At 30.3% G+C, this 25,963-nt stretch overlaps 1 protein-coding gene across 12 annotated transcripts in view; it reads right to left on the minus strand.

Annotated features, from left to right (window-relative positions):
* Window positions 1-1,015: 1,015 nt before the first annotated feature.
* LOC100746820 (myosin heavy chain, non-muscle) overlaps window positions 1,016-25,963 on the minus strand; it is a 28,584-nt gene continuing 3,636 nt past the window's right edge. Inside the window, exons 2-17 of one of the 12 annotated variants that reach the window (XR_004461789.1) lie at window positions 20,484-20,640; window positions 20,081-20,199; window positions 16,613-16,636; window positions 16,011-16,049; window positions 14,408-14,500; window positions 13,700-13,862; window positions 10,872-11,561; window positions 9,958-10,604; window positions 8,702-9,682; window positions 7,682-8,545; window positions 7,215-7,484; window positions 6,877-6,891; window positions 4,970-6,390; window positions 4,532-4,612; window positions 3,764-3,870; window positions 1,242-3,704 (exon numbers count right to left, since the gene is read on the minus strand). Coding sequence is in view for 11 of the 12 variants with exons in the window: in XM_024367850.2 (XP_024223618.1) it covers window positions 3,744-3,870; window positions 4,970-6,390; window positions 6,877-6,891; window positions 7,215-7,484; window positions 7,682-8,545; window positions 8,702-9,682; window positions 9,958-10,604; window positions 10,872-11,561; window positions 13,700-13,862; window positions 14,408-14,500; window positions 16,011-16,049; window positions 16,613-16,636; window positions 20,081-20,199; window positions 20,484-20,640 (5,610 nt within the window). In the remaining variant the exon portion in view is untranslated. Of the gene's footprint in view, window positions 3,871-4,531; window positions 4,613-4,969; window positions 6,391-6,876; window positions 6,892-7,214; window positions 7,485-7,681; window positions 8,546-8,701; window positions 9,683-9,957; window positions 10,605-10,871; window positions 11,562-11,989; window positions 13,022-13,699; window positions 13,863-14,407; window positions 14,501-16,010; window positions 16,050-16,612; window positions 16,637-20,080; window positions 20,200-20,483; window positions 20,641-20,718; window positions 20,823-25,963 lie in introns of those variants that run through there. The other 11 variants (XM_024367858.2, XM_024367852.2, XM_024367857.2 and 8 more) reach the window with 11 other exon arrangements.

The following is a 25,963-nucleotide window of genomic DNA, read 5'->3' on the forward strand; positions in this document are numbered from 1 at the left end:
AAATTACAGTTTTTTAAAAGGATGCTAATAATAATATAAAATTATAAAGAAATAATATACCAATCATTAATTAAATAACCGATTGAAAATCACTGACCATAACACTTTCTTATTATTCTCAGTTTTCAGCATTTATTATGCTTTCTCTTTAACATACTTAAGTGTTATTAATATTTGATTTATACCTATATAAAATGTATCAAAAAGATTCATTATTTAGCTGGTCAAATCCTATTATCGCTGTCTCCCATTTTTTACTCTTCCAGTTAATTTATTTTTTCCATACTTATCTGTTTCAACCCCATTGGGATTCATACTCTTAAATAGAGATAACATTTCCAATTCCAAAGTTAATTGCTTAAATAAAATGCACCACAGTTGAAAATTATTTTCTGTGCTTATTTACACAAATTCACAGCAGTTCTCAGATAACATTAGGTGGTCTAGATTTCCTTTTCCTTCAGAGAAATTTTGGATGGTTTATAAAAAATATGTTATTCAGTTTTTAGTTTATTTTTATATATAAATTTTTTTAATAATTTGTTATCTTAGATAAATAATTTGATATAAACAAATTTTCAATTTAAAAAGTATATACATATTATAATTTCTCCTACTAATTCTATATTAAATTTACACTCAAATTAGAAACAAATAAGATAATAAGAGTCTATCTTGAAATATTAATTCTTTTTAAAATGTTGAATGTATTACTCAAACATCTTTGATAACGGAATATCAGAAAATTTGGTATTTTTAGAAGATATATATATATATGTATATATATATGAGTATATTAAGAATAAGAAATAAAATTCTGTTTTTACTAAGTATTGTAAATTCATTTCAATAATTGAAAAAGGAAATAAAGGAAAAATTAACAAAATTTTTATTATGGCTATATTGGAGATATTTTATAATTGTTATGTTGATTGAATTCCTTTTACATTATTTATTTGTTATATCTCTATTCATTATTTATAATAAAAATAATAATTATTATTATTGTGGAGTGATTTTGCACAATTAAAGATGTATATTTTTTACAATCATCCAAATTTCCATCAAAAAGAAATGCATTTGATGAAAAGGTTGTCGACGTTTCAGTGTTCGGTATTCAAGCTTTCTATACTTTATAAAAGATCCTGAGGTTCAGAGCTTTCACCTATGTTTCCAGACCTAAAAAAAGTACAAATATGTATATGTATCCTTTTACATTTCATTTTTGCATTCTACTCACACATCGTCGACATTTCTATTCAATAGATATAATTGAATACAATGATTCTTTTTACGTATGAAATTATAATTTATTTCTTATTAAGTAAATTCGTCGAAAATGTGTATAAGTTTATTAATTTAATCAAAAGATTTTCAAATTTAATTCATCATCATTATGTGGAGAAAATAGTCCACGATGGTGTGAAGTGGCAGTTCAATTGCGAATTTGAAAAGCCTGCCTAAAAAATCACTAGAAAGTTGTTTAATGTAAAAAACAGGCCGGTTTCGTCCAGACACCAATCACTTTGCCATATCAAAAAATAGAATATTCCGGACATATATATAAAGTATGCAATAAAGTATGTTGCACTTAGGAAATAATATTTTTGTACAAAGTATATTTTGTTTTTGCTCCAGCATCGGTTACGAAGTAATCTAGTTGTTTTCAATATCGAAATTGATAGTACACGTTATATATTAGGTACTTTTATCGCAAAAAATACATATCTATTAAGCTTTTTTTATATTTAATTGAAGAATGAAGTAAATTCGTAGAAAATAAATTGATCAAGTAGTATCATTCAATTTTTTTATAATAATTTTTTTCGGTATAAGACTTGTTTACCAAATACCCCATACTTTACGATACTCTGCATACGTATACATATGTACGTGTAATACATATGATCGCTCATTAACCTCCTTTTATCTTTCATTCCGGGTTGTAAATACCTTTAAGAATATTTATCTGTAATCAAATAATGAATATCTCAAGGTAACAGGGAACATCGCAAGTACATATAAAGTCGTTTGCCTGCTTTAAATTCTTTTCTTTGTTTAAATCTTTACAAAAGGAGGTTAAAAATGCGTTTTTTTCTAATGCATGAGAAATGCACATGTCATAAAAAATGCATATATAAAAACATTGCTGGCTTTCTCTTCTTCCTTTTTTAAATTTTGTTTTGTGATTTTCGACGATTCAATTTTAAATGCATAAAGAAATTCATTAGAACATTGCTTTTCTACCTAAAAACATTACCGGTAGAAGTAAAGTAGTCCTTCGAAACTGTTTGAAAAAGTTTAATATGTATATATAGCTGTAAAAAATTGATGTTTATTAGTATGATATTTATAAGTTCATGCAGATGGTAAAACAATGATATGAAAACATACATCGACTTTTCGATGCATTTAAAATTGAATAATACGAAACGAAAAAGTTCTCGATCTACGATCGACCCTAAGTACCAATTGATAACTCTCGATCGTCGATTTCTAGTTCGTTCCGTCAGACGAGTTGGAAACAAAAAAATTGACTATACAATGATTATTTGAAAGAAATCAAGAAGAGCAATTATTAACACATTCGACCGAAACATAAAGAATAAAATTTTTCTTAAAAATAATAATACTACTTTTCTTCGCTTTGAAATTTGATATCCGAGTAAGATATCTTTTTCTGTGCAAGGTATTTAGACATAAAAAAGCAAGTTTTCTTAGATGTTCTTTAGCTTTCGATCGTTTCAATCTGCTTTAATTTCCTTTAGAACTGTCCTTAAACTTCTGTGAAACATAAAAGCAATTTTTCTTCAGAAGTTTTAAATTTACTTTTTATTCGTTTGATTCGATGCTGTTAGTATATTATTTAAAAAACAGTTTCTTTAAACACTTTGATTAACAAAAAGTAAGTTTCAGCCTTTCGAAAATTCTATTAATCTCACATCTTTCGGAACGATGCTAGAATCGTCCGCCATTGACTTGATTATTAAAAATAATTACAAGTAACATATTACGATATTTTTCGCGATAAAAATAAAAACTGCGGCAATATAATAATTAATAATAATAATAATAACTATAATATAATTATAATAGATATTAATGCTGCCTAAATGCGGTGTTAATTCGTTATCGATTATGCAGCCCCAATAATATATTTCTAGTCTGAATCTTACCCGACTATGTGGTAGCATTTTCCAAAAAAATGACGAACATCTTCATTGTAAGATATAATTGAAAGAATGTCAAATATGAAGTGTGTATGGCATTCAAGTACTGTTAATGCATTATAGCATTAATATACATATTTCGTAAGCGTATATTTTGCACATTGAATTTATCGAAAAAAAAGTTCGATTAAATTTACTTGTACAACCTTCTTTTGCTGTTTGCTTATTAACATTGAAAAATGTTAATAAGCTTGTTATAAAATATATAAGAAAGACTCGCTCATATCAAGTTGACCAGAGAAAATTCGTCATTTTCTGTGGAGTTCCGGAAGAAACGGAGATAAAATACTACTTAATACGGCCTTTCGGGTTTCTTATGTACAGAAGAAAGCCGCCGCCCTCGTGTAATGGCATCGTTGGGTGCACTGGAATCGACTTCTGAACTCATACAAAGGAGTTCTCCGATTCGAACTTAACTTTGATCGAAACGGATCTTGCACACACTTCTTGGACCTGGATATTTTTATGAGTTTCCTGCGTTGTGAGGGTTCAATAAGTGGTGTGTTTTCTTGTTCAGTTGACAGTTTCCTCACCATCGATGCTTTCATCCTGTGTCGTCGAATCGTCGCCGGATCCACCGGTTTGAACAGAGCCGCGTTTCAGACGCGTCGAACTAAGGCTTATTGGAGGACCACCTCGTCTGTGCAGACATTTCATACAGTTTTAATCAAATACTCTGCTATCTAAGAAAGACGATGAATAGTTTCATAAAAATAAACAAAACGATTTTTAAATTATCAAAATTAAATGTCGTTTTTCAATCTACAGATGCTTGGTATACCCTTTTCCCAGTCAACCAATTATATACGCAGAATTAACAAAGTAATAACAAATTATATGATAAGCATTTTGAAATAACTATTTTAAAGTCTTTTAGTATGTTTGAAGATGTTTGAAATTACATAAAGAAACAGAAAACGAATAAGTAAAGTTAATGAGAATGTAACTAAAATTATATATGTAATACACACGTATAAGATTAGTGATATATCTTTAAGAGGGAAAATAGATTTTGGGATAAAAGAATCGTTAATAAAATTAATCAAATAGTCAGGAAGGATGCACTACAAAATAATATACAATTAATAAAATAAATAAATGAAAAGTAGTAATAGTCACAACTCACATAGTATAATGGAGAAAAAAGGAAGTAACAAGACAAAGGAGAAAATTATTTGAAATATTTGCAAGAAATATTCTATATAATTGAATATTTTATAGTTCAAAAATATATCTAAACTATATGCATATGTATAAATGACATGATTCGATATTAAAAGTAATTTAATTTATAGACTAACCAAGACTCGAGGAATGCTTGAGACTTGAAGAAATTCCGCTTTTTTCACGTGGGGTATGAACTATTCTTTTTCCCTCGACGCCTAAATATTTTAATATGTATAGTCATTTCTTATTTTCAAACCAATTTCCAGTAATTTAAATAAAAGGCAAAGAATTAGAACCTTTTGTCTATTAAATATCTTGACATATTTATCTTTCTCATAAGAAATAAATTATATAATAAAATTTTGCAACAAGTGCAGAGAATTGACTATTGTTTATAAATATCAAACGGTTTTTATATAATCGATATATATTTATTTATATTTGATTTCACGTTTATATGAATGCCAGAGAGTAAACACCTCACATTCTATTTAAATTCTATTCTATTATAAATATAAAACGAATAAAACGAAAGATATAAATATTTAAAAAATTGAACGACTAAAACTTACCTTAATTTATTTTTAAGATTTGCAACCTCTCTGGTTAGCTCTTCTTGAGATTCAAGCATATCATCCATTTCTCTTTGCGCTTTCCTTTTCATTGCTTTATGCTTGCTAATTTCTTCTTCAGCTTCGTCAAGCTGTCTCTTCAAAGCTTTCATTCTAGCATTCACTTTTTCTGCTTGTTCTTTATATTGATCTGAATTTCTCCTTTCGTCTTCTAGCTGTAAACTTAATTCCTTTAGCTTTTTCTCTAATTTTCTATTAATCTTCTGCTGTGCAAATCTTTCTTTTGCTTCAGTTTCTAATTGTTCATCAAGATTATTAATCTTTGATTCTAATTGTTGAATGGTAGCTTTGGTCTTTGCTCTTTGAGCAGTTTCTAATTCTGTGAGTTTCGCCTTCAACTCCTTGTTTTGCCTTTCTAATAACAATTTGTGCGATTCCAATTTCTGTGTAGTTGATCTCTCAGTCGTTAAATCATTTGTTAGTTGTTCGATAGTTATTTGCGCTTTTCTAGCTCTATCCATTAGCAGTTCACCATTTGATTGCTCTTCTTCTAACTCTTCTTCCAATGTTGCTATTCTAGCTTCTAATCTACGTTTTTCATCCAACATTAATGTACCCTTATTAGCGTTATTATTGAGTTCTTCCTGTAATTCGTCTCTTTCGTTCTCAGCAGCTCTTCTAGCGCGTTCACTGCTGGCATAATCTTCAGTTAATTGCATCAAGTCTGCTTCTAAACTCTTTACCTTTCTCTCAGTTTCTTTAGCACTTGCTGCAAGTTCATCTCTGGCAGCTCTAGCTTCCTCAGTTTCTCTAGTGCAATCTTTTATTTGGGTTTGAAGTTTCTTCAATTGTTTCAGTGCATCTTCTTTTACCTTATTATGCATTTCCAATTGCTGTTCAATATCTTTATAGTCTGCTTCCATTTTTTTACGTTGTGCAATAGCGGCAGCTCTTTGTTTTCTTTCATCCTCTAATTCCGCTTCAAGATCGCGCAATTGTTTCACCAATCCTCTTCGTTTCTCCTCGGCTTGTTCTTCTTTAGCTTGCAAGTCTCGCTCGAATTGGGCTCTTAAAGCTTGCATATTTACTTCTAGACGCAACTTTGCATCTTCCGTAAATTGTAACTCATCCTCGAGCTCTTCTACTTGAGAACGTTGCTCCGCTAATTGTGATTCAAGAGCACGTTTTGCTTTTTCTAGTTCATGCACATTTTTGTCTGCTGTTCCTTGATTGTTTACGAGTTCGTCCAATTCTGATTGGAGACCTCGACGAATTCGTTCGAGTTCTTCAACTTTCTCATTCATTTCGTCAAGTTCTCGAGTTAAGGATAAGACACGAGTTTCTTTTTCACGGGCCTCACGTTCGGCAACATCACGTTGCTCTGCATACTGTTCAGAGATCGCTTTTTCTTCAGCCAGCACCTTAAAAATAATAATAATACTAAGAGAAAGAGAAGTTTTAAAATTGATCATACTAATTCTACTGTTACTTTTGAAATTTATTAAATGTTTATTATATCTAAATGTAACGTAAAAATGAATGATATTTATATTACTGGTAATTAACATCTTATAGACCGTGAATAATCTGTGAGAAGCGTGCAAAAAATCATACTGACGATTACACATTGTGCTTTAATAAACATCTTTGTGGACGTGGAACTTTTGAAGCCATATAATGTTATAATAAATTATATCATGATATATAATTATAAATAGAATTACTAGATAATATATACAAATAATTATATCCGATTAAAAATTTGTGCATAAATGGTCCATAAGATATTCAATATTGCGTAAAAATAAAAAATGGTTCAGTGTAAATAATTTTTATATTGTTATTGGATACCAAATTTTCTACATTAAATATTATGAATCATTAATAATGATAATTGAAAAACTCACAGAAAGTTCCCCAAACTATCGTTAATAATTAAAAAGAAGTAACAATTCTATTAATTGCAAATTAATATAGAATTAAAGAATAAAAATTAGTTATAGAATAATAGAACAAGAATATATCTAATTATTCAGATATCGTTAATAATAGAAACAAATGATCAGTATAATATGAATATTAAGAATTTATTTGCTAATACTAACTAATAAAACTAATAAATTGGAATTTATTGTACTGTATATAAACTAAGAATTATTAGTATTAAATTAAATATAAATTAAGAATTTTAATTTTATATTTTTCCAGTTAATAATCAAAACAGTTAATAATCACCCACAGTTACCTTATCGAAATTTTTCTGTTTCTTCTCCAATTCCAGCACCTTTGCTCTTTGCGCTTCGAGCTCAATGATACTATCTTCTAATTCTGCTTGAATCTTTTTCTTTGATTTGTCTAATTTATCATTAGCAGCTTGTAGTTCTTCAACTTGTCTTTGAAGTGCTTCAATGTCTTTCATGCACCGTTTTCTTGCTTCTTCCAATGCTGTAGCAGCTTCAGTTTCTTCCTCAACTCTTTTCTTTGCTTCAGCCAATTGTACAGTTAAGCCCATAACCTATTTTAAAAAACAAAGCTGATAGATGAAGGTTTCATTTTTATGATTTTTTAAAAGCATACAAAATTTTTTTGATTAACACCCAGATATTGAAAATAACGAACTTTATAATAAGTAACTACAATTAAAATTAATTAAGTGCACTTACATTTAAAAAGTTTTAAATCATCAGTTAATTAAATAATTAGAAATCATACCTGTTTATCTAAGCATCTCTTTGCCTCCTCTTCTTCTTCTAATTGATCATGCAGACTTTCCTTTTCACTTTCTAACGCTCTCAATTTTGAACTTAAAGCTAATTTTTGTCTTGTTTCCTCCTCAAGTTGTTGCTGAAGTTCTGTAAATTGAGATTCGCAAGTTGCTGAAGCTTTCAAGGCTGCAGAAGCTTTCAACTCTGCTGCTTCTAATTGTTGCATAATACTTTCAGATTCTTGTTGTAATTTTGTTACTCTTTCTATCAGTTCCTGCCTGTTTCTTTCCACTTCTGCAAGTTTTGCATTTACTTCAGCAAGTTGTTGTTCAGCCTGTTTTCTTCTTCTATCTGATTCTTGCCTGCTCGCACCAACAGATCTAAGTTCTGTAGCTAAATCAGCATTTTCAGCCTCCAACGTTCCCTTTGCTTTTTCTAAAACAGCTTTAGTTTTCTTCAATGCATCCATTTGTTCGTTCAAAGCAGTCAATTCCTGCGTGTGCTTATGACGCATATCCGCCAATGTTGCTTCATGTATTGATGTTTCTTCTTCTAAATTCTTCTTTAATGTTGCTAATTCCTGTTCTCGTTTGCTTCTTAATTCTTGCTGTGCAGCAGTTGTATCTAAAGAATCTAATAATTCATTTTTCAATGCTTCTAATTCCTCATTTAAGTCTCGTTTTAGTTTTTCTGCTTTTCCCCTAGCAGCCTTTTCAGCTTCTAAGTCTTCTTGAAGTTCGGCCAATTGAGACTCTAATTCACGAAGTGCCTTTTGAGCTTGAGCTTTAGCTGCTCCTTCTTCATCCATTTTTGCCATTACTTGATTTAATTCTTCTTCACGTTTACCAAGTTGCAGTTGAAGTTCTTCTACCTATAAAAATTTATATTATTACTATTGTTTTATACATTTACTTAAAAATATATTTCTTACTTCTTAGTTTTTTACTTAGTTTTCTTTACTTAGTTTTTTCTAATGTGCTTTTATTGACAGAAAATAGGAAAATAGAACTTATAAAAATCACTATACCTGTGTCTTCCTTTCTGCAAGTTGTTCCTTCAAATCTGATACTTCAGTTTCTATTTTCCGTTTTGATCTATCTACTTCCTGTCTTTGTTGATGATCTTTCAACAACCTTTCTTCAAGATCTGCAATCGTTGCTTCATGTTTTGCTTTTAATTTAGATAAGTGCTTCGCTTTTTCTTCTTCCTCAGCAAGTGTCTGAGATAAATCATTTGCTCTTTCTTCAAGGATCTTTTTCTCCTTCAACAATTTTTGATTTGTATCCTCAGAAAGTGCAAGGTCTTCCTCAAGTTTTTTGATTTTTGCATCACATTGTACTTTCTCTAACTGTAATTTCTGTCTAGCAGCTTCCTCCTCCTCTAACTGCTCTTCAAGATCACTTATATTTAATTGCAATTTCTTTTTTTCTTGAGTCAATCCAGCACTTCTTTCTTCTTCCTCTTCAATTCTTGTTTCCAAATCATGAAGAATCTCTTCTAGTTCTTGCTTTCTGGCAGCTAATCTCGCTCGCATTTCTTCTGCTTCTGCACATAATTCGACTTCAGCTTGTAATTGTTCTGCTAACATAGTTTTTTCTTCCATAGCTTGTTGATATTTTCGTTCATATTCTTGTGCAGAATGTAATTGCATTTCTAACTTGTCCCGTACTTGTTTCAATTCATCTTCTTTTTGAGTCAATTTTTCCTCTTGTTTTGTCACTTCCAGAAGTGGTTTCACCTTCGTATACAAACGCCACCATTGCCAATTTCTAAGTTTTAAGTAAGCAGCACAATTTCTTTGAATAATTCTAATAGCATTTAACTGTTGCAAACGTTTCTGATAATTTCTGCGAGCAAGAAAACCACGACAGAATGCTTGGAAATTAACAATTATGTCAGTAATTTTATAATCACGTTCTTCTTCAAGATGAGCCAAAACTCCAGCACGGAAGAAAATTTTTGATTGACCAACGCGATAAAGATTAGGGTCAAGTTCAAGAGCTTGAATCTGAAATATAGATTTTGTGAAATTACATATACATATATGTTTTAAATTTCTAGAACAATTAAGAGCAAATAATAAATTATATTATGTATATGAATACATATATATTATTGATTTATATATGTATATATAAATTTTAAATCAATATAATCAATATTTTATTATTTATTATAATTTAATATTTTATTAATATTGAATATTGTATTCCATCGTCATTATTATTATTGTGATATTCATTCGTAGTAAAAAATGTAATATATAAACAAGATTACACTTACCATTTTCTCACAAGCTTTCTTTCCATCCATAAACCCTTTAGGAATAGCATTCGGTGTTAGAAGTTCATATCTTTGTCTGAATTCTTGAAATGGTATTCTATTTGGAAATCCTTGTCGGCAAATTCGAATTCCTTCTAAAACTCCATTACATCTCAATTGATCTAGTACCAATGGTGCATCAATTTTTCCAGCCTTCTTTTCATGATTTGGTATGATGCATCTTACAAAATTAGGATTTGTGTTTCTTAAAGTAACCATTAATTTTGCTAATTGTTCCTTGTACAATTGAGAAACTGTTCTGAACATGCCTTTTCTTGTTCTTGCACCAAATTGTGTATCAGTTAATGCTTGCTGAGCCATTCCAACAATTTCTGCGTCTTTCCAAATATGACAAACGAAAGGATCTTGTGAATTTTGTAAAAGGCTAACAACATTTTCATTCAAAGGATCCATATTTTTCATTAACCATTTGGCAGCTGAATAATCAACTTTTCCAGCATAATGTATGATAGCAAAATCTGCCACACCTCTGAAGTCTGTTTTCATGAATTTTGGATGTACACTATGTGCACCTACTAATTTTTCAACAAATGTTTTATCTGTTGCTTTAGGGAACCAACATTCTTCATCCAGTAAAGCCATGATGCCTGTTTTGAATTAAAATTTGCTTAAGTTATTGAAGAAGGATTGATGATAAATAAACATAATTTGTAAATAACAAAGTTTCCAATAGAAACAAAAGTAATTCAATTTTAAAACACTGAAAAAGTAATATTAAAATGTATACAATGTATTATTTAAATACACTAGCATGTTACTTCGACCGAGTGACTTCAGAAAGAAAATGTGGAATGTAAATATGTATTAAATGTACAAGCTACATTAAAAAGGAGCATTAAGTAATTCGAACATACCCATCGGTTTGTCAATCAAATCAATAGTTGGTTGCAAATCTAATCCAAAATCTATAAACTTCCATTCAATTCCTTCCCTTTGATATTCTTCTTGTTCCAAAATGAACATGGTATGGTTGAATAATTGTTGTAACTTCTCGTTAGTATAATTAATGCATAACTGTTCGAAACTGTTCAACTCGAATATTTCAAAACCAGCCATATCTAAGATACCGATAAAACTTGCTCCTTGTCTTTTTGTCCGATCCAATGATCGGTTGATTCGGTTTACAAGCCACCTAAACATTCTCTCATAGCAAGCTTTTGAAATTGCTTCTACAGCAAATTCAACTTGCTCTTTTGTTTGTGCTTTCGTTACGAAGTCTCTACCCACTTTAATTCTTGGTTTTAAAAACGCTTTTGTCATTTCTGTTACGCTCAAACCGAGTAAATGAGAAATTTTTTGAGCAACAGTATTGTCCGGTAACGTGGCTTGATCCGAGTTCCTTTCTTGACGGAACTGCATAGAACCAAATAACATTACCGCAGACACGATACGAAAGATCGAAGAAAAATCTTCATTTGTCATGCCCATGATATGCATGGACTTCACGGTTGAGAAGAACTCAGCTGAATCGTCCACTCCTGGAACTGGTAATGCGCCATTGGAAAGGAATGGATAGTGTTTCGGATCCTCCAAGATAAATTCCTCTGAAATTTTTTAAATATTGAATCATTTTTGTGTTTTTTTTTTAAATATATTAAAGGGATAATTGTAGAGCACGAAAGAGAAGATAACTGTTATTTATTATCTTTAATGAACTTAATTTACTACTATTTTCTAACTATAATGAAACATACAATATAGATAATATTTAGTATTTCCTTTTTTTGAAATATATTCATTTTGAATAACTCAGAATATAATAACTCAAAAATTTGAATTCGCTCAAAATAACTTATATCATTGAAATTGATATAATAGAAGTCTACTGATTCTTTTCTCTACTTATGATTTTTTGCTCATACAGAAAGAGTTCATGCTCAAGTAAGTGCACTAAACTGACAAGAGTATTTAATCTACTGACTACAATTTTATTGAAATAAATAAAGTTCATAAAAACGGAATTCTACTATACTTTAGTTTGCTCTTTAACAACAATAAGCATGACAAATTATTTGTCCCATGATCTTGTATAATCAAGATCCAGTATTATTGGAACTTATAGAGAATGAAATATTTAATTGCATATAATTGCATTTATTCTGAACTTATGCTAACTCGTGTTTGAACTCGTGATGAACTCGTAAACGAATAAAGATCAAAATTTAAAGCCTGAATATATACTCAAATCTGTATTTACAAAATTAATTTTTTATTTCAATTTCTCCCTTTTCTAGAAATTAGATTCTAGAATTAGAATTAGAATCTAGAAATGATTCATCAAAATATGTCATTTTCATCCTCCATCTGCAGTGTTGCTCCAAAGTGCACAGTGAACGGAGTACAGCTGAGCTTTACAGAATGAATGATACACTCATAGTGAAACGCCACTGACAAGTACATATAAACGCATGTTGAATGCATAATCGAACGATCAGTTCGCATTTCTATGATACACATCGTACAAAATGAATATGGAAACGAATGCGGATAAATCAGAATTTTGATTTTTTGCAAATTAGTGAATATAATTATTATGGGTATTTGCTTATACAAAATGTTTTGCTAAGGGTGAACGAAACTTTGCAAGTTATTTTGTGGTGTTATTCTAAGTAGAAAATATCTAATAAGCATATCATTACTCCTAGTGTGCTAAAAATGCCTCTTAATGCAATAAAACTAATTATTTATCCACAGTGCTCATTTGGAGTCTTCATCTGAAGCATTCATCCAGTGAAGTTGTGTAAATACTCTGGCTTTAATCCTTCATTTTCTCTGGACGTGGACGAATCATCGCCAGTGGTTCTCCAATGTAAAACAGTGTAAATTCGGTTTTACTACAATTTAGCCATTTGCATTTTGTCTCGTACACAATTAAATTTCATAACCGTTCTATTTTATACGTGGTTTCCATATTGCATCAATTCCACTTGGGATAATATATTCTTCCAACCTTACAAACAGAGATTTATATATGCCATTTCATAAACAGAAATTTAAACAGGAAATGGAGAACAAGGACGTTCTAAATTTGTATTTTGACGAATGAAGAAACTGATGCATTCATCATAGCGTTACGTTATTAAACGACGTCCAAAATGATTCGTTGCCTGACATTCCACGCATGAATAATTGAACTTCAAGTCAGGTAGCACAGCTGAGTCATCTATGAAGAAGGTTGTTTCAATTCGTTCGTATCCTGAAAGAACGGGCTTGATCGGAGAATAGATTCGGCTATGGATCAAAATATCCCTAACAAGTACAACACATAATGGGCGGAAACGTTCAGTGTCTGGAAGCGGGAATATCGATTCACTTCTCCGTTGAGAATAGTAATAAACAGTACGTCCTATGGGCTTGGCCTGAGTCAATAACATTTTACACGGCATAAACGTGCACAGAATAAACCTATATAAGACAAGTTGAACTGATAATGAGCTGATAACATATATCATCATTTCCATGAATCTCAATCTCATATTGTTATTAAACCAATAAATTCTAAAATACTTCTTGCAATCTATTTACGAAGTTATTCGTGGAAATGAAGCTGTTCCCTCAAATATCATTTATCTTTACAGTTAACATATTAAAGCGAAAGAACTGAAAGAAATTTGTGTCATAAAAGGAAAATTATGAAAAGTGTAAATGATCTTTTTATTACCAATGACAAATCTCGACTTACTTTTTTGATCAGCGGAGGCACCCGCTAGGAGTTGATAAAATATGTGGAAGGTTCTCTCATCTTTCGCTTGTCGAATTGCTCTTGACTTTTCCAGAAGATAAGTCTCTATGTTCGCACCGGCAATGTAACCCGAGGCATCGAAGTTTATTCGAATAAATTTACCCTGTTTCATAAATTGTCAGTTATTAACATTATTAATTATCATTAAGGCAAATTGTTTGTTAGGTACAATGCACTACTTAATATTTTCTCCTTTTAGACTCTTATTTAAAAAATATATATATATTATAATTAATATAATATATAAGTATATAATTAATAAAACAACAATAACAAATAAAAAATATAATTTATATAATATATTTAATGATAAAATTAAAAAAATGATATATATATATACACGTGCGTATATTTTTTCTATTTTCTCAATCACAGTAGAAAATATTAATTTCATTGTATTATATCTGTTAATAAGTACTTATAAAAAATACTTGTAATAAAAATAATTGTTTTCTATTATGCAACTTTAGAACAGTATATGCAATCAATTTATAGAAATAATTCATTAATAGTGTATTATGTTTCTTAAAGTAAATATTTTACCTGAAGAAACAAAAACGTTTTTGTCGCATAAAAGGTTTAATTGCAGACGAATATTAATTTTGAGAAAATGTTATAAGGAAAAAGAGCAATATTTGTTGAACTTACAAATCGGGATGAGTTGTCATTCTTCACTGTTTTAGCATTCCCAAAAGCTTCTAAAATTGGATTCGCTTGTAAGAGTTGCTGTTCCAATTCACCCTATCATCAAAAATTAATCACATTAGTAAACATAAAAATTGTTAATTTATCTCGCAACGTATGTATCTGTTTATGTATTGTTTTTAGCAAGATTGTATTCTCTGATTTTATATTGTCAAACGCATTTCATAATACTTTAAAAGTTCGGTGGAGAAGTTATAAAATATAAACGTATCTAATCTACAAAGTTACTGTTAACTGACATTGATAGAAATAGAAAAAAAGCATTTCCTTCAAATGGATCTGCAAATAATAGTGAAACTGTAAAATGTAAAAATGTTTTCAAAGCACTTGTAGAATTGTAGATAATTTGTAAAGATAATCATAACTTTATTATATAAGCAATAAACGCTTCTTATAAGTTAGTGATATTTAAATAAATAATACGTCGTTAAACGAATTTACAGCACGTGCGCAAATACAATAAATTTTTAATAGAACAATAAATTCGTTTATGTATACTTTAGGAAATTTGCAAAATAATTGCGATAAATAAAACATGAGCAATGCATAAAATGCAACAAGAATTATGATATAAACAGATATTTTTTAAAGAAATATTATATCATAGTTTGTTTCACTACAACTATACATGTTGCTAATTAGCTAATAATTGTCTCATCTAAATCACCAAACAACCAAAATAATAATGATTATTTCAGAACAATTAATAATGTAAAAGCGTAATTCATTACCCATTGTATCTAAAGGATACAGAACGTTGTATATTATCTTAAATTGAAGAGTGCTTGGAAAAAATACAGTGTTTGTAAGAAACAAGTATTAACGTGGACCAAATTTATGAAAAAGAAGGGCGTATCTGTAGGAAAACCTATGTGTGCCACTTTTTAGTTATAAAGAAAAATCAATGTTTGATTCAATTAGATAAATGGCATAGACAAAAGCTAAGAAACAATTAACTAATGTTTACTGGCACTATATATTTTTCTGTAAAGGAGACGTTGTGACACCATCTTCTAGCATTATGGATAATTATTTAGTAAGGGAAATTGCACCTAAATTCTATGCTATGGCTTTCTCAGTGGTATATGGAACATTTTCCAATAAAAAATCCAAGTTTTTCAATCTTGGCACTTACAGTATTTTTTACAGGCACCTTTCAATTAAATAACAGAATTTATAAGTTTCTATTTAACTTAAGAATCAATATGAACATTTTAATAAATATAGCAATTAATAGAAAAAAAAATGGCATAAAGCTAATTTCTCAGCTTGATTTATCTATTTATAAAATCTATGTAATCAAAGCAATAGTTGATAAAATGGCTAAATTAGTTATAATCGTGTTTAATGTTTAATATAAAGAAAACATTGATCTCCGATATTTACCATTTCCATTATTATAAAACAAAGAATATCGTTACGTTATTTAAAACTTCATACGATTAAGCGCAAAGTAAAATATGTGGCAAGCATACAGCACACGCACACACATACATAAACACGACAGCGAATATATTAATAAATAATTTAATCAATCGACTCTCACGTTAATTACCGCAAATTTATCCGAAACATTTCCGGAACCCTGAATCCAGCGAGCAGCAGTAAAAAAAAAAGAAAAAAAAGAGTAAGAAGAACATGTTAGAACTTCGAAATACTTTGTTTCTTAATCGACTAAAAAGCTATCGTGTTAAAGACAATATTTTGAAATTAATTTTTAATTAACTCTCCACTTTATTAGTACGTAGAATAAAATACGAGGGAGGAAAGAAGGACGAAAGGGAAGAGAAGGTGAAAGAGAGAACAAGCCAGATTACGTTTCTATTAAGATTGGTAATATTAAATATAGTTAATTTACATATATCATTAGGTAGAAATAAGTATCAAAAATACCCGATAGATGAAACGAAGACGCAATAACATACATATATTTTTACGTGCATAGAATATACGAAGAAGTTAACAAAGTAATGGGAACAAAATTTCCAAAACCTGGGAATACAAACTGTTAGTGTTAACCAAAGCTAAAAACAGATAGATATTACAAAACAGAAAGCAAAAAGAAAAATAAGAAGGAAATATAAAGAAGGCAGACAGTAGCGTATATATCGCGTGAGCGGAATGTTGATCATTTTGTTGTTGACTTACTATGATTAATGCCGGACTTGGTGTCTAGGTATGTTGTAGCCGCCGAAAGTCAGCACCGGGAATGAAAGAATTTATAAAATTAAATTCACGAGCCTTAGTTCACGAATCTAATTTTCATTCGAAGTTTTGGCAAACTCAAACAACTGAAACACCAGCAAATGTATATCCAGAATCGCTCGGAGTGAATCAGTGAAATCCGAGTAAAATTCAAAATATTTGAAAGTTCGTCACGAGTAAGACTACGCAAAAAAGAAAAAAAAAAGAAAGAAGAAAAAATCCTGTTTCCATTTGTAATTACTTGTTTGATACGTGTCATTGAAGGTAACTCGAGTTTGATTCACAACAAGTATAACGTGGATTTTTTTTTCTACGTTCGTAGAAAGATAATGTTTCCATCTAAACGCCATACACAAGCTATTTTGAACATAATTTACGTTAAATGAGGATATTCAATTCTTCAACTAAATATTCTGACTGTGGCGTGTCACGCATTATAAAAGCTCTCGGGACTCCTTCTTAATGATTTTGCAGTTTAAACGAGATTCGTGCCGTTGTTAATGTCGAATTATGAAACACGTGAAAAGGGAACGACGATAGTTTTTTCCTATATAAGAACACAAGTTTCGAAGCATACGGTGACTCAGAACAGTCCGACGAGAATGAGTCAAAGCCGAGTTAGGCCGATAAGTGGATCGTTTCACTGAAAAAGGAAAGATCCTTCGAGAGCCAGTGATCTACGATGGCCTATCATTATCTATCGCGATCGCAAAACAGTCGTATAGTATTCGATGATCGAGTTTTTAAATAGTTCACGTAACCCTTGCACAATCAACATTTACTGTACGTATTTGTCCTTTGTTTCGTTTTCTTTTTCTTTTTTTTCTTCTTTACTATATCACGTGTAACAACACGTTGACGACATTTTCAGTAAATCACGTTCGTTTGACTATACAATTATTAGTATGTAAATACAGCCATGTATACACTGAATTCTTAGTACTATATATAATACGTTCTTATTATATGTAAGATTATTTTGAACGAAACATATCTCTGAGTAAATATTGTTTATGAAAGTTGTTTACATTATGTAATCAGACTGGTCAATGTCTTATTTTCTACAATTCATTAATCAGTTTTTCAATAAAGATAACTTGCAATTTAATCGAGAGTACTAAAAATATATCTCTCCATATACCAAAATATCACAGTGCTTTCCTTGCTTTAGGAAGTTCAGTATATTTTATCTTCGTAGTCAAATTTTATCTACTACAACTGCGGAAACTGAGGCTGAATTTCCTTCCTGTGTCATTGTTCACGATATCGTACATGTATTAATTTGCACAAAATTCTAAGATTATTACGATTACGTTGATATTTTTTAATATTAAAAAAATGTACAAAATACGATTATTGGAGAAAATTTTATCGACAAAATTTTTGATATTTACATTTTTATTTACTGGAAAAATTCAATAATTCATCATTAAAGGTTAATTTTAAAATAACTTTTTATATTAATTTAAAATAAATGTTTGAGATAAATAACAATTTTTTGAATAATTGAGAAAAGCTTCACCTATTTATTAACACATGGATTCATATAATTTTTATTTCAATTGCTTAATAATAATTTAATTGAGCTGAGAGATTTCAAACTTCTATATATATGTAAATATTATTTTTGTATTATATAAATTTCCTTTTGTATAATTTGGTTTGATATGTGCATTACGTATTTGTTTATATTCGTATGAAATTTACGAAGCATCATGCACGAAAAAAGAAAAGGAAGAGTATTTACAGAAACTTTCATGCACCGGGTGAAATTTACAATGCTCTCAATTACTATGTAAATAAACTCTTTCTAAATTTGAGTCCTTTTGAAAAACATTCATTGGAATATATGGAAGTCAGCTACTTTCCTATATAATCCAAACAATTGTATAACAAATTTCAAAATAAACCGTCTATCTAATATAGAATCATTATTCCAGGATATATATTCGAATTATGAAACTGAAAGTAAAATTATTACTGAAATATTCACCTATAAAACCAAGATAAGAGTTCCATACATGATATAAATTTTGTAATTACAAGTACTGAATGGAGCAAACAACTGATATGGACAATCGATTATTTGTAATCATTTGCTATTGATATATCTTTTATAACTAATTTTAACATTATGATTTTTGTTTTAAAAGAAAAGATATAACAATGTATTTGCATGTTCTCGATAATTAGTTTCAATGAAAATAAATGTGAGAATATTTATATCATATACACAGTAAACAATATGTTTATAAAATAATAATTACATACTACTTATATATATATATGTGAAATCTTTTATCTCAATAAACTCTCTTTCATGGAACATTTCATACTTTTCAATTGATATAAAGAATTTGATTATATTACTATCTATTTCTAAATAAGATGTAAACATCATATAAAGATATGACATAAATCCCAATAAGCTTATAAAACAATTTTCACTATCCACGATATTAAAGATTAAATAAAAAAAATAAACAGATTGACTTTGTAATATCAAGTGTATTGTCGATTGTGATGTCATAAAGTTAAATGTGTATACATGTATATTATTAATGAATAATTCATAACATCTATTACACCATGAAATTGCGGAAAAGACACTAAAAAGTAAAGATTATGTTGTTTGTTGAATGAAATAGTATTTAAACGTGACAAGAAGATTCACAAGTCTATCAGTTTATCAATTCGTAAATTACAAGGAGTTATTTAGAATGATAGATATAAACATATCTGTTTCTTCTAAGACTATAAAGATATCATTGAAGACAAAAATATACAATCTAAGATATAAAATATAATAACATGAGCGATAATATGTACTTTGAAATATCTTTTTGAGAGTTTTCATAATCACTAATATTTTTGTACAAATTCAACTAAATAAAAAATAATCCTAATAGAAAAAACATATCAGTTTATACTTATAACGTATAATTTAATTAATATAAAATTAAGGCTACAATATTTTGTTCGATATTACGCACTGAAGTTCTTTAAATTTTTAAGGATGTAAAAAAGAGGAAATATATAATTTCATTTAAGAAGAATCGAATAATTTATGAGAGTTGCGAACTAAACGGGTATCTGTAAACGATTTCCCTCCAATACCTATTCCCTTTTATCACCAGCAAAACAGTATATATTCTTACAGCAACAAAAATATCTAACATCTTAATGCTAACATTGAAATGCTGTACATTGCAATAGGTTTCGTTTATTCTACATAAACATAATAAAAAAAGATCAGTGTACAGAGAAGAATGTATCAGTATACAACATATATACAGTTATTTATTTTATCTTGTCAATGATTCCTTTTCTTTACTGGAATATTTTAAGTGCTGAAAAATTCTTTTCACATCGAATCTCACCAAACATCGAGATATTTAGTTATTAACTTACCGCATTTGATTTTGGTTTCGAAGCAGCGACATATGCCAGGTATTGAATTACTTTTTTCGTGTTCTCAGTTTTACCAGCGCCGGATTCACCGGTGCATAGAATGGACTGGTCTTCGCGATCTATAAACAAAAATACGTACAAAAGATCTGGTATTTCGAAGTAATAATACACAAATACGCCTTACCTTCAAATTCAATAACAAAGCATAATCAATTACAAACATTTTATTTTACGAGTTGGCCAGTAAAAACATTTAAAGAATCATAAAATAATATAGAATTACCGATTAATTACAAACAATTAAATAGAAGACTAAATGAAATATCAAACAACCAGATGTCTCGATAACGCTTAATGACCAAATAAATTAGTGGATGACTGGTCAAATAAGAAAACTAATTACCTTGAAGCATAGAACGATATGCAGTGTCCGTAATAGCAAAAACATGAGGTGGGACCTCGTGTCTCTTGATACCCTTATACCTCTCCATTATCTTTTCCGTGTAAATTGGCAGCCTCTTGTATGGATTTACCACCACGCAGAATAGTCCTGAGTATGTCTGCAATCATACCAACGAATCGATGAGTGGCCTGGCTACGAATCACAGAAAACGAATTTCAATCACGTTGATTTCTACCTCGAATATCTTGAAAATCGAATAGCACCGTTCCAACAATATATTTCACAGACAAAAGCTACAGACAGCAGCATGAGTGCAATTTGTAACTGAATAATTGATTTTTGTTTTTTTTTTTACAGCCTAAAGAAATTTATAAAATTTAAAATAATATATTTATAATTCTAATGAAAACTTTTTAACGTTTTCTACGAGAGTTATATTTTTGTAGTACGTATTTGTATTACGTACGTAAGAAACTAGGCTATTGAGTGAACTATATCGATAGAAACGAAGCTGGACAAAAATTTAATCGGTTAAATTTGTAAATAAAAGCTACCAATGAGTAATACTTTCTGCTGTGTAATTCGCGTAAGAAATTTCTTTATACATCACATTTAACGTGATGGTTTAAGGTAAGAGTGATTTGGTGCGTTGGTGAATTATAAAATGAAACTGCAGTTATACTGTTCCTCCCTCAGCCAGACATTTCTGTATAATTCCAAGCGAGTAGCATTTCTCTTGCATTTTTCACGTAACGAGTTCAAGGTTAACAAGCAGGCACATATAAATTATTACTTAGAGAATATACTATAAAAAAGAATATTTCTTTTTTTCTCTTTCAAATTTTTAACGTGATCTAAAATATACAATGGAAATTAAGAGCTTCAGTACTTTTTCTGTGCGTCGTTTATCGTGAGAATATTCTCCCTGCGCGAAAATATTTCTCACGCCTTTTAAACAGCAGTGTTTAGTCGTTATTTATACAAAAAATGGACAAAATCGCTATGGTGATTTTTTGTTTAACGTATCAGACGAAAGAAACTGACGATCGAGAAATCGACGAAACGTAAAAATAAAATAGCGCGAGGGGAAGAAACCAGTTGCAACTAGTTTAACGAGAATAGTATCGCGTTAAAGTTTATTTGGAATTCGATTATCAATTAACGAGAAAATCACATGCAATGAGCTAATCAATAGATTCCACTGGCGTTAATAATTCACGTAACAAACGTAATATATAAATCGCAGTTATACCGCAGGCTAACGTATAATCAATAGCAGAAGAATTCCACTAATCCAATGATATCGACGTCTCAGTCTAATTTTCATCAAATATTAGCTCTTTTGTTTCAACAACTGCTTAAGCGTTCAATTACAATGCATGTAATTCATGCGCCAGACACTTATAGAACTTACGTAGCGTACAAACTTGAAGCGATTTGCTACGCACGTGTTGTACTTTAACCATCAATAACCCCATAAATTGATAAACGGCTACACTATATAAGCAGATAAACGAACGGAAGATCGATTTACATATATTTTGTTGAAAAATCTGAGCAGGCTAGTGTAGCGGAAAATGTGACTCGTATTTGTTGTTATTTCTATATTCAGAGATAGGATCACAATAGTTATTATTTTATTCCTTGGATAAATCTACCACTCCGTTCTGAGCCAAAAAATCCTTTATTGAACATTCTTATATGGACTAGGGATAAAAACAAAAGACCATCTTAAACTTATCGATTAAATCTATCGATTGTAACTAGAACTATCTTCTAGTTACTATTTCTTGTAACTAACGCATCTGCATGCGAATGGCGAGCACGAACTCACGTTGTCGTTTTTAACAGTATTCGATAAAGGGCTGAATTATAAGCCACATTTTGCAGTACGTTCATGTATTTGGTAATAGTTTCCTTTTGATGAATAATTTACAAGTTAAACGGAACGAGAAGCTGAAGGTATGCGTCACCATTCGGGAAAGATGAGCAAGCGGGTCGGTTTACACTTTCCACAAGTTCATACCGATGTGTAATCATGAAAAAATGTCAAGTAGGAAAGAATCTTGGAGATTTTTGTAGCCAGACTTAAAATTGTAACTTTCTATATGTTGCCGGTTCATTTTTCCATTACTCTCGTATAATAGAGCTACATAGAGCGTAAGAAATATATTCGAATGAAGCTGTCTATGTTAACGAAAATGTTGCAACAACTCATTTTACGATATAATAGTACCGGTAGTTGTTCGATAAGAGGTTAAATAACTTTGCTCTGTTTTAGTATCGTTGATAAGAGCATGGCGGTGGATTTGCGGTACATTCACTGAAATAATGAGACGATGACCTAATAATCGATACAAATAATCGTATTGTTATGTAATATGAGTCAGACAAAAAATCATATAATAAAAATCGCAGGCTTGAAAGATTTTCGAGAAAAGAAATTAAGAAGTTTGAGCTAAGAACATATACATTGTATTAAAATAATTTTTTATTTAAATTCTACAGATTTCTAATTTAAATTTTTCTATTGAAGAAGGAAGAAAAAAATGATTCCAAATGTTTAAAATCATAATAAAGAAAGGCATATCCTTTTTTTAAATATTTTATGACATTTAAATATATAATATATCTGTATTATAAAAACCTAGACTTTGTCTCATCATTATTTATTCATTAAATGTTGAAAATAAAACGTTCATCGGACATTAATGAATTAATAGCAAGAGCAATGTTAATAATAACATCCACTTCGTTAGAACGTTAGCAATCCTTAATTCTGTTCAACAAATGTAAAGCTTTTCGCGCATAAAACATTGTACATTAAATTTTATTATCCTCTTCTTTATTGTTGAAATTGTATCATCATAAATTCACTACTTTCTAGTCTTCACATTTTTTATAACAATTTCGCAGTCTACAAATTGCACCTTCATATTTATATTGTTCGTTAAGGTCAATTGCAGAAAAACATTTACAGTCTTCTCTTTTTTTCAAGACAGATGAATCTAAACTAAAGAAAGATGAACAAAGTCTCAATGCAAAGTAAGGATCCACGGCTATTTTGTTCCCTTTTTTTTTAAACAGAACTCTCTCCTCGAAGGTCTCCAAAACCGGTCTTTGAGAGTGTCGTGTCGTCGACCTGCCTAACATTCCTGGTTATCGCTCACTAACAACCACTGACTCTAACTCCCTCTAAAGGAAAATTGCATGTCTTTCTTGACTTGGTGACGTAGGATAAAGCTAACATCAGTTTTCATATCAATTCAGAAGAAATGAATCATTCACATTGATCTTCTTTGAAGCAGCACAAGGTGATCACGCTGTTTCACTTTGTCTTTCGTTTAATAGCTGACTTTTTTACTTTTCTCGTTTTTAATAAAAGAAATTTGCCAAAAAAGAAAAAAAGAGCAAGAAACCAAACAAATATGAAGACTGAAAAAACCACGATAATTGCACGACTAATAAAAAGGGAATATTCTTTGTTATGCTCTTTCATGCGCGGTATATATATTATTTAATTATAATTATTACGATATTTATAAACGAACATGTTTATAAAAATACAAAAGGCATATATCATGGAAATAATTCTGCATTCATTTTGTTGATGCATATAAGAAAACATAATAGTGCTGTGTTTTCATATAATTAATAGTCATCAAGCTCTCAAGTTGTTGACTATTAAAATTGGTTGCGCGTGCAGAAATCTGTAGTAATTGAAGCATATTAAAGTGCGCCGTTTTCTGCACAATTTATCACGAGTTTTAGACACACGCATCAAGATCACGACACGATGCTATTATACGCGTATACAGATTGCCACGAGAAAAAGAAACGTATTTATTATATTTTCGCTGTTACGTGTAACTTTTACTATCAGAATCATCGACGAACATATCATGTACTTTCTATTTCCTAAAGCTTCGCAGAACTGCACAATAAGCATTTATGCTTATAATTATAATGACGCATAATAACAATACATAATATGTTTCATACCCAGTCGTACGAAAATCGGGTATTAAAATCAGACTCGTACATATTTCAAAACAATATTTCCAACCATTCTTCGCTTTAAACCCGTTAGAGTTCAGAATAGAAGAAAGAATTGGAGTTAAAGTTCAGATAAAAATAAAAGAAAAAAAAAAGAAAATAGAAGAAACGATACTGTTCACGTGAAATAAAATAAAAATCAATTTAATGTTACATTATACGAACTTCCATTATACAAAGTTGTCTGTATGAAAATAAAGTATCCCGGTTTTCAATACGCCCCGAATTAGTAGACACGTAGGCATTTTTTTGGTATGACTTTCCGATTTATATTCGAGTAGAAGAGAGTGAAAAAGAAGAGGGAAACAGACGAAAATCAGAGTGAGGGAAAGAAAGATATAAAGGAGTGCGGTCATAAAAAAGAAGAAGGAGAAAGAGCAGGAGGAAGAGAAGGAGAAGGAGGAGGAGAAGGAGAAAGAGGAGGAGGAGGAGGAGGAGGAGAAGGAAGAGAGGAGGACAAGGGTATATGACGAAGCGACATGTTTAATCAATCCCGGAATCTGTACGGTTTCATCAGAGTTCGGTTTCTTTCCTAAGAAGACCGAAACTGCGTCTTGACTATAAAAGGCACGAAATCTTCAGCGAAACTGGCTCTTTCTCTTTTCCTCTTTAACTCGTCACTGGTACATTACATCGGGACGTTTACGGTACCGCGAGGAAGCAGGTTAAGGACACTCGTCCTTATAAGGACTCCTCCCTGATCGTTCTCTTTCTCTTTTCTCCTTTCCTAAATTCGATAGAGAAGAAACGCCAATGCTTCATATATAAATTTCCTTTCTCGCTCGGTCCTATGTTAATAGCTTTTATCACGGTACACTTCAATTTACTATCCTTTTATGGCAATTGCATGAAAATATAACCAAAGCACATATAAACAGGATCGAACGTTCCAACAGCGAACGAATGTTTGCAATAGCACTAACAAGTATTTAAGAACCAGACGAAATTACGGCTCAGTTTGGTATATGGATTCATTCGAATTCTTATAATATACCATAGATGTTGATAACAGATTTTATTTATTGCGCAAGCAATAGAATTTCTTGTTTTAGTAGCAGTACGACGATTACGATCGATTGTGAGCTGAAAGATTTTGATGATTTTCGGAACGTTGCACGGAATGTAATATACCGCGGATTGAAAGAAGAAAAATCAGCACGTACGAGGCACATGCATGACGTCATTCTCTCGTGTCCTAGAATGCTTGCCATACGTAAGCAGATATTTCTATATCGTAAGGCCCAATAAAAACCGCAATTCTTTTAATTAATATCGACCGATAAAAGCCAGCACGATCTTCAGTTACGATTCGGTTGAACTGTTTATCGAATTATTAACGAAGAGAAAATTTGAGCGAAAATGCCTACAATTTTCATACGTTTACGTCTATGTCATCTATGGGGAAACAATTTTTGAAATTTACT

Source organism: Bombus impatiens, unplaced genomic scaffold (genome assembly GCF_000188095.3).
Source record: "Bombus impatiens unplaced genomic scaffold, BIMP_2.2 scf_0366, whole genome shotgun sequence".
NCBI classification, from domain to species: Eukaryota; Metazoa; Arthropoda; class Insecta; order Hymenoptera; family Apidae; genus Bombus; species Bombus impatiens.